At 51.3% G+C, this 15,719-nt stretch overlaps 1 protein-coding gene and 1 long non-coding RNA gene across 3 annotated transcripts; one reads left to right on the top strand and one right to left on the bottom strand.

The window, feature by feature from the left end:
* Positions 1–17: 17 nt before the first annotated feature.
* On the bottom strand, positions 18–12,760 carry IFNAR2 (interferon alpha and beta receptor subunit 2). Of its 2 annotated transcripts, XM_053971565.1 has the most exons (10): positions 12,648–12,760; positions 10,437–10,745; positions 9,126–9,222; positions 6,440–6,481; positions 6,023–6,152; positions 5,499–5,668; positions 4,036–4,208; positions 3,616–3,778; positions 2,813–2,931; positions 18–1,456 (listed from the first exon to the last, which is right to left on the bottom strand). In XM_053971565.1, the coding sequence occupies exons 3-10, from the start codon at positions 9,166–9,168 to the stop codon at positions 800–802; spliced, it is 1,497 nt and encodes a 498-aa protein (XP_053827540.1). In that variant the 5' UTR covers positions 9,169–9,222; positions 10,437–10,745; positions 12,648–12,760; the 3' UTR covers positions 18–799. The 2 variants fall into 2 exon arrangements, with proteins under 2 accessions (XP_053827540.1, XP_053827541.1); XM_053971566.1 differs by lacking the exon at positions 6,440–6,481.
* A 167-nt stretch (positions 12,761–12,927) lies between these two features.
* On the top strand, positions 12,928–14,991 carry LOC128804098 (uncharacterized). The gene is made up of 2 exons (XR_008435936.1): positions 12,928–13,139; positions 14,551–14,991. It is a non-coding gene; the product is annotated as an uncharacterized LOC128804098 (long non-coding RNA).
* Positions 14,992–15,719: the final 728 nt, after the last annotated feature.

Below are 15,719 nucleotides of genomic sequence, written 5' to 3'. Positions count from 1 at the left end.
CTGCTCAGAGCGGGGAATTTTAAATGTCATAAAAATATTTTAATATGAATCAGTAATCGTACAAAAATGATATAAAAATAAATTGGGGAAGTGTGTTAATGCCTCGATCCACTCTTTCGTCAGCTGAGTGTTCCTGTCTCTGCCCCCATTATTCCACTTGATCAGCGTTCTCTGCACTAATACAGCACCCAGCCAGCAGAACAGGCTTCACAAAAATCCAGTGACAGAGATAAAGAATTAAAAAAAAATGTTAAAGTGGTCTGGTTGGGAGAGCAGCCTTCCACTGTGCCAGGCTGCTCCAGCCCCAGTGTCCAACCTGGCCTTGGGCACTGCCAGGGATCCAGGGGCAGCCCCAGCTGCTCTGGCAATTCCATCCCAGCCCCTGCCCACCCTGCCAGGGAACAATTCCCAATTCCCAATCTCCCACCCAGCCCTGCCCTCTGGCACTGGGAGCCATTCCCTGGCTCCTGTCCCTCCAGGCCTTGGAAATTGTCTCTACCCACCTTCACAGGGAACAATTTCTAAAACAAAACTGCCCTCTTGTCAGTTTGAAGCCATTCCCTCTTGTCCTGTCCTTCCATCCCTTGTCCAAAGCCCCTCTTTTGGAGCTCCTTTAGGCACAGGAAGGGGCTCTAAGGGCTCTTTGGATCCTTCTCCAGATGAAGGCCCCCACCTCTTTCTGTAGGAGCCCACACTCACACCATGCTAATGAAAGGACAACATCTGTGTGCTCAGTCCAGAAATAAAAGTTGGACAACGCTGGTCCCTATGTTATAGAGTAAAAGCAGTTCTCCCTTCTTCATCTCCTCATGTACCCCGTTACTTGCTCCGTGTCTGAGTCCAAAGAGTCGCTTTCCTCAGAGGAAGAGGAGCAGTTTTGCCACTCGTGGAAGCCATCGGAACAAGGTGCTCCCCGCTCACTTCCCGTGTCCTCCAGCAGCTTTTCCTGCAGAGCATGAGCACAGTGCCAGGCACCTGCATCCTGCTGGGCTGGCACGTCCTCCAGGGTTCCCAGCAGCACCGTGTGCAGGCTGATGGTGAAGCACTCACTGCTGCCCTGGGGCTGGCAGCTGTCCCCAGAGAGAGGGCTCAGGAACTCGCTCCTGGCCTCTCTGTCCCCTTCAGGGCGCTCCTGGGGCTCGGCAGCCGTGTCCCCAGCCTGGCTGCTGCTGTGCTCACAGGTGCTGCTCACTGAGTACTGCCTCAGGCTGCTGGCGGTGTCACAGCCCTGCGGGACGCTGGCCCTGCCCAGCCTCTCCCGCCTGGCGTAGTTGTGGTCACACAGGGCACTGCTGTCAGAGTCACTGCTGTCACTGTCACTGCTGTCAGTGTCACTGCTGGCACTGCCTCTGCAGCCCCTGGCCTTGCTTTTCACCTCTCTGGGGATGATCTCCACAGAGGCCAGCGTTTCTGACTCGGACACCCAAGGTGAGTAGGCCAACTTCCTGATGCATGCCTGGAAGAGTAAAAGGCGTTAAATCAACTCAGCCACTTTTGCACATATGCACACAACACCATGAAAAAAAAAAACCAAAAAAACAAATAACCTCCAGCCATGAGGCTGTCAAACAAACAATTCCCTCTGTGCCACAGTTTGGGCTTTTTCTGCAGAGTTCAGGGTATCTAGGATCGTTCCTTTTCCACTGCTGAACATCACAGAACCCCTGAATGGTTTGAGTGGGAAGGGATCTTAAAAGATCATCACATTCCAATCCCCTGCCATGGCAGGGACACCTCCCACTGTGCCAGGCTGCTCCAGCCCCAGTGTCCAACCTGGCCTTGGGCACTGCCAGGGATCCAGGGGCAGCCCCAGCTGCTCTGGGCACCTGTGCCAGGGCTGCCCACCCTCCCAGGGTGAGCTGAGTCTTGTCACTCTCTCAACTCTTGCAGTCACCTCTATCACAGCTGAGCAATTTTCACATCCTTTAAAAATTATCTTTTGAAGCAATCCTTGCCATTTTAACATCCCAAGCCCTGTCTTCCCTCTGCACTTCAAAGGATTATTCAATATTTGAAGCATTCATCATGTTGACAATAAAAAATAAATAAACCTTAGTCCTTAGTAATGTGTTCAGCAACTGCTAGGATGTGAGTGATGACACAGCAAAGGACAGAAAAAGTGGAAAAAAGTCTTAGAAAAAAGTGATACCCATCTGCTCTGGGTATGTTTGTAGAAAATGAAAAACATTTATGCTGAAAAACTCTACAGAATTAAATGTAAAAGAAGTCAGAGACTGTAAAAAATAGAACAAGCAAGAAAAGATAAAATATAGGAACAAGAAATTTTGTTTTTTGCTTGAAATTTAGTGGCAATTCAATCTATGGAAATAAATTAGCTGGCTCTGGACTGGCTCCCTCTGTGCTTGATCACAGAAAAAGTCCAAGAGAGATTATTTTATTATTATTAAAGAGTGGAACAACTTCTCCTCCAGTCTCTCCTCACAGGACAGCTTCTCCAGTCCTCTGCTCACCCCTGGCCCTGCTCCGGGCCCACTCCAGCCTGTCCACACCTTCTGTGCCCTGTGGGGACCAGAACTGGGTGGAATATTCCTGGATGTTCCCCCTGAGCAGGGTGGGACGATCCTCTCTGTTAGTATCTTGTCACAGAAATAGCAACAAATGGTTTTGAAGATTTGTTCTGAAGATCAGGCAAAACTTAGCAGCCCAGAGATCACCTTTGACTGAGGTAAACTGCAAATGCAAACATTCTGTGCTCTTACAGAACTTGTACCTAAAGCACAAGATTGCAAATTCCAGCTGTTAAACTTCCTGCTGCCAGGCAGAAAGGGCAGATCCGAGAGCTGTTACATACCAAGGTCTGAGGAAGGGAAAACTTCGGGAAAATAAAACCTGCTGTGTGCACACACTTCAGGACTGCAGCAATGATCAGTGAAACACAGAGAGCACCGGCCACTGCAGCTTCATGATACCCTGGAGTGAAAAAATCAAATAAACACACATGGAGAAGTGTCCTACCACCACATTCCAGATCTCCCAGTCACAGCAGCTATTAGGGATCATCAATAATTTTGGTTAGAAGGGACCTGTGAAAGTCAAATTCAAAACAAGACCAAATCCCAAATTAGCATCAGGAGTTACAAAAGCAGTGACTCCATCTTTCTGCAGAGTTAGTGGAGATCTGTATGGCTCAGGGGATTGCCAAGAGATTTGCTGCCCCAAAGTCTGTGGGGTTTTATATTTCACTCCTCAATACCCACAGTGGTTCTCTCTTGGAATGCTTCTCTCTGCCAGTGAGGCTCTGAGGGACAGCACCCAGGGAGAAGCTGGAGCTGGGCCAGGAGGGATTTAGGTTGGATTTTAGGGAAAGGCTCTTCTTCCCCAGAGGCTGCTGGCACTGCCCAGGCTCCGAGGGAATGGGGAATGGGCACGGCCCCGAGGCTGCCAGAGCTCCAGGAGCCTTTGGACAGCGCTGCCAGGGGTGCCAGGGTGGGGTTGGTGGGGGTCTGGCACTGGGGGGTCCCTGGGGGTCCCTTCTGCTCAGGACATTCCATGATTCTGTGATCACTTGTTTTTTAGGACTGAACTGGAAGTGTCCCTACACCAAAAGAACACACTGCACACCCAGACCAGCCCCCTGCCCCACAGCTCCCTTACCCTGCCGAGCCTCCGAGTCCGTGGTGACACATTTCCAGGGGGAGGGGACAGAATTCTTGTTCAGGGATGCACTGACCCCCACGGACACACAGTAATTCCTGCTGGGATACAATTCCTCGATGACAGTACTAAACACCTCTTCAGTGGTTCTCTGCCGTGGCCTCTGCCATGAAAAACAATGTTTTGAAGTCAGTTACTGGCTGAAAGGAGCCCCTGCTCACCCCTCCACACCTGCCCCCCTGCAGTGAAAGGGAGCTCACATTCTGCTGGCCATGCTCTCTCTTTTCTTCTAAGCAATCTATTTTTATGTTTTCTTTTGCTTCTATTCACATACTTGGTTCTGGGAACCTGTTAACCATCAGAGCCATTTATGCCCTCTGTGTCCCCCCCTAAAGCACAACTATTCCCAAATTTCCCTACCTTATGCTCTCCATCCTGTGATTTCAGTGTGATGTCATAATCCAGCTCTTTATAGATATCAATTAAGGACAGCAGCTTCCCCTTGGCTCTGAAGTGAGAGGCTGGCAGCTTTATGGTGACATTGATGCAGTTTGGACAGGAAGTGATATTCACTTCTGGTGGTCCCAGAATTGCTGTTGGAAAACAAGAAAGAGGAAAAAAATGATGAAAAAAATACACACTTTATCCAGCACCAATTCCATTTCTGTGATTCAAACAGAGCTGGCTCAGCACACTCCAGAGAGGTCACTGCTGTAAATCCACAAGGCCTTGCAACATTTAACTACCACAGCCAAATCATCATTTCCCACATGGCCAGATTTCAAAGGGAAAGGAGTGGAAGGAAGAAGCAGGAAGGGGACAGAAGCTTTGCTCCAGCTTCACAGAAATGTGATCATTGTGTCTACCTGAGATTGAAGCTGAGGTTAAAGTACAGAATGGAATCCTGGAATGGGTTGGGTTGGGTTGGGAAGGACCTCACAGCCCACCCATTCCCACCCCTGCCATGGCAGGGACACCTCCCACTGTGCCAGGCTGCTCCAGCCCCAGTGTCCAACCTGGCCTTGGGCACTGCCAGGGATCCAGGGGCAGCCCCAGCTGCTCTGGCAATTCCATCCCAGCCCCTGCCCACCCTGCCAGGCAACAATTCCCAATTCCCAATCTCCCATCCAGCCCTGCCCTCCTTCAGCTGAAAGCCACTCCCCCCTTGTCCTGTGCTTTTTATTAAACCAGCTGCTCAGGGACTGCAGGGCTCCTCCTCAGGATGTTCTCCTTCAGTTCTCCTTGTCCCATTCCCCTCATTCCCTGCAGTGTTCCCTCATTTCTGACTCTGCAAGGGGACACAGCAGCTGCCTCTGCTGAGCTCAGGGGAAACATCACCAGTTCATCCTCCACAGCTCTCCAGCTGTTCCTCAGTATCTGCCTCTGTTAGCTCAAAACTCCATTTTAAGCAGAGCCAATGGTGAAGCCACCTCTGGCAATAAAGACAAGTATCTTCAGCAGGGAAAAGGGCAGATTGATGGACAAACAAGCAATCTCTTCCCTACACCTGGTGCAGACTTGGCATTTTTTAACTCAACATTCACTATTTGAACACACAAAAATAATGTTGTTTTTTAAGTTATGTACCTTACACAGTCAGGAGATTTTTACTTGGTGTTTGTCAATGCACAACTGTATTTCCTTTACATTTATAATGTATTTATTTCAAAACCAGAGCCTCACTCCTTTACCAGAACTACTAATCAGAACTACTCATTTTAGAAACTTATCTTTAGGCTTTGTAACAGATATATGAAACACTACATACAAATAGCCACCAAGCCAGTCGGTGTGGAGTCTTACAGCAAAGGCAGCAGAACATAATTCAGGCATCAGCTGCTAATGAAAACTACAAAAAGAAGAAATGCAGAGAGAGCTCTTACTCTCAGTGAGCGGCACGAAGCGCAGCACAGAAGAATTGAGCACCTGAGCTCCTCCAGTGCTCTGAACAAGTGCAGAGTACTCAGTGGATGTGTCCTTGAACTCCTCTGTCAGCTCACAGGAGAGCTGGGCAATGCCTGAACACTGCCGAGCACTCATCCAGCCCTGGCTCCTGCAGAAAAGAGCAAGAGACTCTCAATTCTCTGATGGGAGAAGTCATGGGAGTATGAGGAGGGCATTTCTCAGGAGAAAAAAAAAACAACAAACAGAAAAACTAAGAAAACACCAAGAAAAACAGAGAAAACCTCAGCCTTACTATTTTCACAGAATCCAGGATCCCCGGGGCTGGAAAAGCCCTCCCAGCCCATGCAGTGCCAGCTGTGCCCCGTGCCCACCTTGTCCCCAGCCCAGAGCTCTGAGTGCCACCTCCAGGGGACACCTGCAGGGATGGGCACTGCAAAGCTCCCTCCTCTTTGGGTCAATAAACCTTAAAAGCAGAATTTGTGCCTCATTTTGCAAGACTTGCCTGCGGTGTCTGTACAGCACGTTGTAGGATGCTGGCACAGCTGGGTCATGTTCTGCCTGCCAGGTCAAAATGTGCTGGAAATTGTGGGAGTCCATCTGGAGGTTGTAGGGAAGCCCCTCCAAAATTCTTTCTAGAAAGGAAAAAATAATAATAAAAAAAAAACCAACCCCAACAAACAACTCTGAGCTTTGCAACAATTCTAATAAATAAACCCATTCAGAGCAGCTCAGGATTTGCCCCAAGAAGCAGCCACAGGGGAGAGCTCAGCACAACAGACACAGCAATGCACAGCGCTGTGCACATGGAGTACATTTCTATTTCTCCAACAAGCATGAAGCTCCAAAATGATGACTGGTGAGGATGTGCAAGCCATGAAATGTGTTAGGAAAAGCATTTTAAAGATGGTAACACTCTTACCAGGCAGGCTGCAAACAGCTGTAGACAGAAAGGTGAGGCACACTGGAAAGTGAAACTCTGTATTAATGCATTGGTGCATCCACAGGACCTGACTTTTATTTCAAGTATTCATGTGCAACAATTGGGCTCATACCCAGTACTCCCAGGTGGAACTGTTACTTTCTTTCACATCTTCCCAGACTTTCCTACACTTCCCTCCTTCTCCAGAGCCTGGGAGAAGTGTCCATGAGCCTGGGGCTCTGAGGAGGAGCTGGCTCCTGGGTCCCGACGCTGCTCCCTCCACGTGAGGTTCAAGACACAGTGTCAGCAAAAACACCCAAGATGTTCTCATCAAATCATGTCTCAGAGGACTCTGTATTTCAAACACCTTTTCAAGCCATCCCAAGAATTTTAGAACTGATCTGGGAAAATATTCCATTATTGCTTGACTCACCCCTCATGGATCCCAGAATGGTTTGGGTTGGAAGGGACCTTAAAAAACACCCAATTGCACCCATGCCATGGGCAGGGACACCTCCCTCTGTGCCAGGCTGCTCCAAGCTGCCCTTGGGCACTGCCAGGGATCCAGGGGCACCCACAGCTTCCCTGGGCAATCCTGCCTCTCCAGAGGTCCCTACATGCTCCTGTAAAACCTCCCTAGGAGGCTGTGACCCACCCAGGGTCTCTCTGCATCCAGGCTTCTTTTCCTTGACCAGCCTAACTTCTCACTGCTCCCATCTTTTCACAGTGCTTCAAAACACTTGAACTTTTTGTTCTGACTCTTCTAATTTTTTTTTTTTTTTCTCAAGACCCTTCAGCCTCCCTTCTGCTTTGAGTGCAACAAGGAGAAACTTCCTGTTCTTGTTTTAAGGCATTTTGTGGTCATGCCTCTGACTCAGATGCTGATTCCCACACTCAGTTGGCCAAAGCACTCACTACTTTAATTCCAAACACATTTCTTCTCTGTTTTACATGAATTCCATGGGAAAAATCTGGAGAGTTCCATAAAACTCTCTTTTGTCTTGGCCTGTTGTGTTAAAAAGATGTACCACAGTTACCATGACTGTGAAAAGAGAAATCTGGGTCTTGAATTAGAAAATTTAAATAATCTTTATGGAGATCCACAAATAATGGGTTTAACTGCAACTAAATGTAGAACAATGGATTTCTTGCCAGGTAGGAAATCACCCATTTGGAAAAAAACATCCAGTGGGGATAAATAAAGCAATATTTTAACTATCATTATCTGAACACAAGCTCAGATTTGTAATAATTTGTGTCTGCTGAACTGCTGCTGTATTCCAGTTAGCATTATTTGATTTTTCACTGCCTCATCTCTACACAAACCAAATTCCTTTCAGTTCAGAGCCCCCATTGCCTCTGAACTTTGTTTCAACAAACAAGTTTAGCAAAGGAAGTCAAACAGTTGCAAAACAGTTTGTGATACACTCAAACAAAAGAGACACAGCCAAGACAAATATCTTAGAACAAGTAACTGGGAAGATTCAGCCTGGGGAAATACAGATGGTCTGGAAACTGTGTGGGGAATCTTCTGCAGCATCTTGGCCTATGTGGAGTTTCTACCAGCCCTGGCAGTGCCCAAGGCCAGGTTGGACACTGGGCTTGGAGCAGCCTGGCACAGTGGGAGGTGGCCCTGCCATGGCAGGGGTGGCACTGGGTGGGCTTTAGGCTCCCTCCCATCTCAAACCAGTCTGGGGTTCTGGGATGATGATCTGATCCTTTTTACAGAATTCAAGGATCCCAACAAACCCCCTTCTCACAACAAGCACAGCTCAGCCAAACTGTGCTCGTTTCACCTGCTAATCCAGAAACTGAGGAGTGCTGGGAAAACTCAGCATGAAAAATAAAAACCCTCCCATGTAACTGAGAGTTCCTGAATGTGCAGGGAGGCAGAACCATGGAATGGAATGGTCTGAACTGGCAGGGACCTCAGAACCCACCCAGTGCCACCCCTGCCATGGCAGGGACACCTCCCACTGTGCCAGGCTGCTCCAGCCCCAGTGTCCAACCTGGCCTTGGGCACTGCCAGGGATCCAGGGGCAGCCCCAGCTGCTCTGGCAATTCCATCCCAGCCCCTGCCCACCCTGCCAGGGAACAATTCCCAATTCCCAATCTCCCATCCAGCCCTGCCCTCTGGCACTGGGAGCCATTCCCTGGCTCCTGTCCCTCCAGGCCTTGTCCCCAGTCCCTCTGCAGCTCTCCTGGAGCCCCTTCAGGCCCTGCCAGGGGCTCTGAGCTCTCCCTGGAGCTTCTCCTCCCCAGGTGAGCACCCCCAGCTCCAGAGGGGCTCCAGCCCTGCTCCTGGTTTATGCACAGAATGCAGCATGCAGGGGGAACACAGGAGATCCTGACTCTGGGAATTACTCCAGGGAGAGTTCTACAATACCAGGATGGTTTCTTGTCGGAGTCCAGGACAGAATGCCATGGCCGAGCTGCTGGACAGAGCTCAGCAGGGCAGAGAGAGAATGTTCTAGAGAAGGGAAAATAAACACCCCTGAGAAGCCAACCCTGCACATTCAGACTCCTCCTTTGGCTGCAGGGCTGGGAGAAAAAAGACTTTTACTCTCTTGGGGTCATCCTGACACACAGACCCCCAGACTTCCTTACTTCATGAACTCAGCAGGATTATTAATGAACTGATGAGCTCCCTAATGCTGCTCTTTAACCCAAAGGTTCAGGTACTTACCAAGCTGACAGAGAGGCACTGGCACATCCATTGGGGTTCTCATGGAGATTAACAAACAAACCTCTCTGCTTGCAAAAGGAACATTTTCCTTCCGTTCCTACAAATACATGCAAAACAAGCACATTTTACTAAATTATCACAGTAAATTACCTTAGTAAATAATTTTTGAGTAACCCAAGGTTTCTGTACACAGTTGTTTTACACTCTGCAGTGTCTGAGGGAGGGCAGTGGTCATTGGGGGAGTAACTGGAAGAGTTACTGGGGGGGGGACACACTGATCTTTATCATTTTATGGCAATTTTTGTCGATTTTCTTGGCAACAGCACTCCCCTTTTTCCACAGGGAATGGGCTCCTACCACTTCAAACAAAGCAGAAACCACTGTGTGATTATTTATATTAACTTTGCATTAAGATAGTATCTGAAAATTCAATGCCACTCACTCCAACTTCATTAATACAATGGAAACAAACCTTGCTTGGCTTTGTTTGAAAAATACTCATCACCATTGTAAGAAACATTTCCAGAAAGAGAAAAGATGAACAGGGAACTTAGAAAAAAATTAATTATAAAGAAGTTATTAAGTTTATGTTACAATTTTTTATGCTTAAGATCTATTAAAATAATTCTTTTCACTGTTATATTTTACTCTATTTAACATCCCTGTAATATTAATATCCACAGGACCTGGTTTTGAATTAGCTGGGCAAAGGTATATCTATTTCTAAAGAATCTTCCCCTCAGGTTTAACAAAAATTAACTGCTTTTTAACTTAACATTATTTGCAAATACAACTGGAATTGTTTTCTCTGCAGAACAACCAGTTTAAAAACATGCCAGAGAACACCCTGTATATTCATATATTCATATATAACCCTGTATATTCATACATTAACACAGGCCAGAAGTCATCTGTTAAATTCAGATTAACTAAAACCCCTTATCTGAGATGTCAATCTCCCTGTGCTCAGAGTTCTGGCAGGAGTTAGGAAATCACTGATAAATGTTTATTTTAGGAACTAGGATAAATGTTTTTTTTTAGGAACTTGGCTCTGTGCAACTGACAATTCCACAGCCTCAGGGATGCTCTATTCCCCTCACTTTATTACTTCATTCAAGCAAAAGTCATTCCAAAGAGCAGCTGCACCTGCAGGCTGGGATTTTCCAGGTTGTTCAAAGTGTTCCCTTCAGGAGAAAGCCTGGGGCATGCTGGAGTCACTTTTAAAATGATTTCCTTTGCCTGTTAACCCTTGCAGTTCACAGCAGGCCCTGTCCAAAGCACTCCCTGCCCAGAGGGATGTGTGGTGTGTACCTTGGATCCTTGCTGGCCATGCTGCCAGGACAACAATCCCGCTCTGGGAATCACAGCAGGCCCCCGTGTGCCTCTGGCTGCTGAACACAGGAGTCTCCTACACGAGGCATACTCAAAGCCAGCTCATCTCTTCAGCACCTGCCAAAGCCTGAGAAAATGTGACAAAATGTGTTCATCTCCAGGATTCCACAGCTGTCTAAAGCTGCATGTCCTCTGCAGATCTATCACTGGAGATTCCAGGGGAAATCCATTTCTGTCAGAACTGTGACGAGCTTTTGCTACTCCTCCTCTTCAGAGCTGCAGCAGTGCCTGTGGAGAGGCCATGGAGACAGCAGTGAGTGCAGGCCCTGAGGCCAGGCAGTGCCCACAGGAGATCCCCGGCAGCCCCAGTGCTCCCACAGCTCAGGGGACACTGGCACAGCAGCCACAGCTGGAATCCCACACTGGCAGGGGCTGGAGGGACTCTAAACCTCATCCCATCCCACCCCTGCCATGGCAGGGACACCTCCCACTGTGCCAGGCTGCTCCAGCCCCAGTGTCCAACCTGGCCTTGGGCACTGCCAGGGATCCAGGGGATTCTCTGGCAATTCCATCCCAGCCCCTGCCCACCCTGCCAGGGAACAATTCCCAATTCCCAATCTCCCATCCAGCCCTGCCCTCTGGCACTGGGAGCCATTCCCTGGCTCCTGTCCCTTTATCCCTTGTCCCCAGTCCCTGTGCAGCTCTCCTGGAGCCCCTTCAGGCCCTGCCAGGGGCTCTGAGCTCTCCCTGGAGCTTCTCCTCTCCAGGTGAGCCCCCCCAGCTCTCCCAGCCTGGCTCCAGAGGGGCTCCAGCCCTGGGATCAGTTTAGTGGCTCTCAGGTTCAGGCTGGATGGGGTTATATTTGCTTCCAATCAGAAAAGAAAAAAAAAAAAAAAGCAGCTTTGAGGTTTAGAAAGTCAGTGGCTCATATTTCAGAAACTCTCCCCCAGTTCCCTGGAACAAGCAAATGGTCTATTTAATTACATAAATTAGCTTATGGGAATACTGAGAGAGGCAGAGAGACCGACTGACAGCAGGGATGTCTGCAGAGGAACGTTCAGAGCCTGCACGGGACCTCTGAGACTGCCCAGGCAGGGCCACCTGCAGCAGTGACACAGGAACGTGGCCAGGGGGTTTGGGATGTCTCCAGAGAGGGAGACTCCAGCCCCTGCCTGGGCAGCTCTGGCAGGGCTCTGCCCCTCCAGGGAAGGAAGTTCTTCCTCAGGCTGGGCTGGAACTGCTGTGGTTCAGTTCCTGGCCGTTGCTCCTTGTCCTGCCACTGGCACCACTGAGCAGAGCCTGGCACCATCCTGGCACCCTTGGAGCTCTGTAAAATCCTGAATCCAGCCGAGCCAGGGAACCATGCTGTGCCTGCAGCATTTTTCCCACCCTCAGCTGCTGCGAGACTTTGGATAAACCACTCCTAATGATATATGGAAATCACTTAACCTCAATAACCCAAGGCCATTTCCAACAGCCCTTTACCCATGGGCTGCCACAGTGCTGGGGAGGAGACAGCCTCAGGCTGGGCCAGGGCAGGCTCAGCTTGGCCAGCAGCAGGAATTTCCCCATGGAAAGGCTGCTCAGGCCTTGGCAGGGGCTGCCCAGGGAGCTTTGCAGTGCCCATCCCTGCAGGTGTCCCCTGGAGGTGGCACTCAGAGCTCTGGGCTGGGGACAAGGTGGGCACGGGGCACAGCTGGCACTGCCTGGGCTGGGAGGGCTTTTCCAGCCCCGGGGATTTGGGATTTGCCCCTGAGCGGGGGACAGCGAACCTCGCCTGAGACAAGGGGCGCTGCAGAGCCCACGGCAGCCGCTGCTCCTCACAGACACCAGGCCTGGGTGCGACTCCCACACCGAACCCATCCCCAGGCACCTCCCAGGCTGCGGCCGGGGGCAGTGCGGCGAGCGGGACGCCGCCAAGGGCGAACCCGGCGGGGGTTTTGGGGCTCCGTGTGCGGTTCAGGGGTTGCCGCACGGGCCCGGGCCCCACGCGGCGCCAGCACAGCACTCGAGGAGCCCTCCAGGAATCGCCTGGAGCGGCCGGGCAGCGGCCCGGACCGGCTCCCCTCAGCCGGCCGAGGGAGCGCGGCCCCGCTCGCCTCAGGGAACCGCTCCACTGTCACCGCACGGCCGCGCCCAGGGGCTTCGCGGGGACACGACAGCGCGCACACCGCCACCTTCCAGCCGTACCTCGCGGCGGGGACTCCCCACGGGGTCCGCTCCGGCTCCTCATCGCTCCTTATCGCCCTTTACCGCTGCCCATGGCGCCGCCCCGACCCCCGGCGCTGCCGCGCTCGCCGGCGCCCAGCGACAAATGGCGGTGGGGACGGGGCGAGGGTGACCCCGCCCCCTCCGCATAGGCCACGCCCTAGCGCGGCTGAACCACGCCCCAAACATATAAACCACGCCCTCATCAGTATCAGACCACGCCTCCGTCCGTTAAGCCCCGCCCCTCACTCTCAGGCCCCGCCCCGCGGCGCCATGGCGGCGCTCCCTCAGCGGCGCCGCTCTGTCCCCACACCCGCGGAAAGGCCTTTGCTGCTTTTAATTCGGCTTCTGCGGTTATTTCCGTCTCTGCCTTTATTTCAGCTTCCGTTACTCGTCCGGGCCCGCTGTGCGGTGTTCGCTGTGCCACAAAGCTGCGGGAGCGGTGGCTGATCCCCTTCCGTGAAGTCGCAGCAGGTTTGGGTTGGGAGGGGCCCCAAATCCCACCCAGAGCCAGCCCTGCCACGGCAGGGACACCTCCCACTGTGCCAGGCTGCTCCAGCCCCAGTGTCCAACCTGGCCTGGGCACTGCCAGGGATGCGGGGGCAGCCGCGGTTCCTGCGGTGCCGCGGGAAGGGAAGGGCCCTGTAGATATCCTGGTCCATGGGCAGCAGGATCAGAGTCAGCAGTGCCCTGGAGCCAGGAGGGACAGCCCTGGCCTGGGGACACCAGGGCCACCATCACTGCCCAGAGGGAAGGGATTGTCCCGCTCTGCTCTGGGCTGTGACAGCCTCACCTCCAGCGCTGGGGACAGTTCTGGCTGTCTCAGTAAAAGATCAGCAGCTGTTGGAAAGTGTCCAGAGGAGGGACACGAGGATGGGGAAGGTCTGGAGGGGCCCCCCGAGGTCCCTGGCTCAGCTCAGCCTGGAGCAGCCTGAGGTCAGAGCTCCCCAGGGCTGCAGCTCCTCCCGAGGGGCAGCGCAGGGACAGCTCCGATCTCTGCTCTGGGACAGGGACAGCAGCCAGGGAGCGCCTGGGGCTGGGCCAGGGCACCTCAGGCTGGAGAGCAGGGAAAGGCTCTTCTTCCCCAGAGCCTGCTGGCACTGCCCAGGCTCCCCAGGGAATGGGCACGGCCCCGAGGCTGCCAGAGCTCCAGGAGCCTTTGGACAGCGCTGCCAGGGATGCCCAGGCTGGGCTTGGTGGGGGTCTGGCACTGGGGGGTCCCTGGGGGTCCCTTCTGCTCAGGATATTCTGCAATTCCAACTCCTCCACTCCAAGGACCTCCCATAACGCCGGCAGTGAAAAGCTCTCAGCCAGGGAGTGTTTCCACAGAGCCCAGCCCTTGCTGCTTCCACACCAAACCCTCTCTGAAGGCACCAACACCTCTGGCTGAGGGATCGTTGCCAGAGCAACAAAATCCTCGGGGCTCGGTCAGACAGGTGCATTCACCTGTAGCATCAGGAATTTTGGGGAGTTTTCCTTATGAGCACAGGGTAGGGACAGGACAAAGGGATAACCTTCCCAGCTCAGGATATTCCAGGATTCTCTGTTCACTGTCCACCCTGTGCCAGTCCCTGCCCACCCTGCCAGGGAACAATTCCCAATTCCCAATCTCCCATCCAGCCCTGCCCTCTGGCACTGGGAGCCATTCCCTGGCTCCTGTCCCTCCATCCCTTGTCCCCTGTCCCTCTGCAGCTCTCCTGGAGCCCCTCCAGGGCTCTGAGCCCCCCAGACCATTCCATGGTGTGTCCACAGCCCAGGGTGTGCTGTCCCTGAGGAGCAGCTCGGGCCCTGGCAGTGCCCTGGGCAGGGCAGGAGCTGTTTGAGGAAACTGCTGAAATGCTGAATTTCCTGTGCACTGCAGCCTCTGCCCTCTCTTGTTTCTCAGTTGCAGAACAAAGTTGCAGAAAAGGAACCTGGAGAGTTCGCTGCGATTTCCCTGGTACCCTGAATCCAACCTGATTTAAAACCAGAGAATTGTGGAATTGCTTTGGTCGGGATGGACCTGAAAGCTCCTCTGGAGCCTCCCAGCAGCCCAGGCTGCTCTCTTTGCTCTCAGTTTGCTCTTTCTGGAGGGCAATGGCAGAAGCATTTCCTTCTGTGGTTTAGGGTATGATGTCTGGGTTTGGAGCAGAAATCAGATTTCTGCTGAGAACGTCGTCTTGCACAGCCTGCAACATCCTGTTGTCTACTGTTCCTGTACCACAGGGGCCTTCTGTGTGTGTTGTTGTCACTGGGGGTTTCAGCTTGCAGAATAATTGCCACAGTCGTTGGTAAAAACTACTGTGCCCTTTGCAAAGAAATGGAGAATAAAAAATACATATTCATATTTTTGCTGTCTTTTGGATTTTTTTTCTGTGTGGGCTCTTCTGAAACTTCAGTGCATCCAAAACTAGGAGAGACTGCTCCTTCCCTCTATTTTTTAAAATTTGTGTACTATTTTTTTTTTTATGTTCACGTTTTGCAGTCTTCGCTCAGAAAGAATTTTAAAATGTGCAAGATTTTGAGAAGTATTTCTCTACATTTTCCCAGTTAAAAAAAAACTGGGATGTGTCTTTCTTTGGCCTGAAGGTGATGCTGTTTCTCTAGGAAAAAGTACTGGAAAAGCCACTGGGAAGTCTGGTGGGAAATACCTGTGTTAAAATTCAATATACACCGATTTATGCTCTTTGTCTTGGCAAGTTTTCATCAACCCTTTGGAAGATTGGGTTCTGTCTGAGCACCACCTCAGTTTATTAAACCCTCCAGTATGTCATGGATCAGCACACTCAAGATAAAAGCCAGTCATTAATTTTTTAAAATTGTAATTATTTTTATTATTAATGCACATCCTTCCCGTGTGCTGCTGGCCCTGTGCTCAGCCGTGCTGCCAGGTTCGTGGTGGGACAGCTGAATAAAGTAGGGATTTATTAAAAGGCCTCCATGTGGGGGAGAGGTTTTACAGCGACTCCTGTGAGCCAGAGAGAAGTCTGATCAGAGGATCCATGTTCACCCCTGAAAGAATTTCCTGCCAAGGTCATTGACACAGAAACCAAGAGAGAAAGAAGGGTAAATAAG

The sequence above is a fragment of the Vidua macroura genome, chromosome 2, assembly GCF_024509145.1.
Source record: "Vidua macroura isolate BioBank_ID:100142 chromosome 2, ASM2450914v1, whole genome shotgun sequence".
In the NCBI taxonomy this organism is placed as follows: domain Eukaryota; kingdom Metazoa; phylum Chordata; class Aves; order Passeriformes; family Viduidae; genus Vidua; species Vidua macroura.
This window is presented reverse-complemented; position numbering and strand designations above follow the sequence as displayed.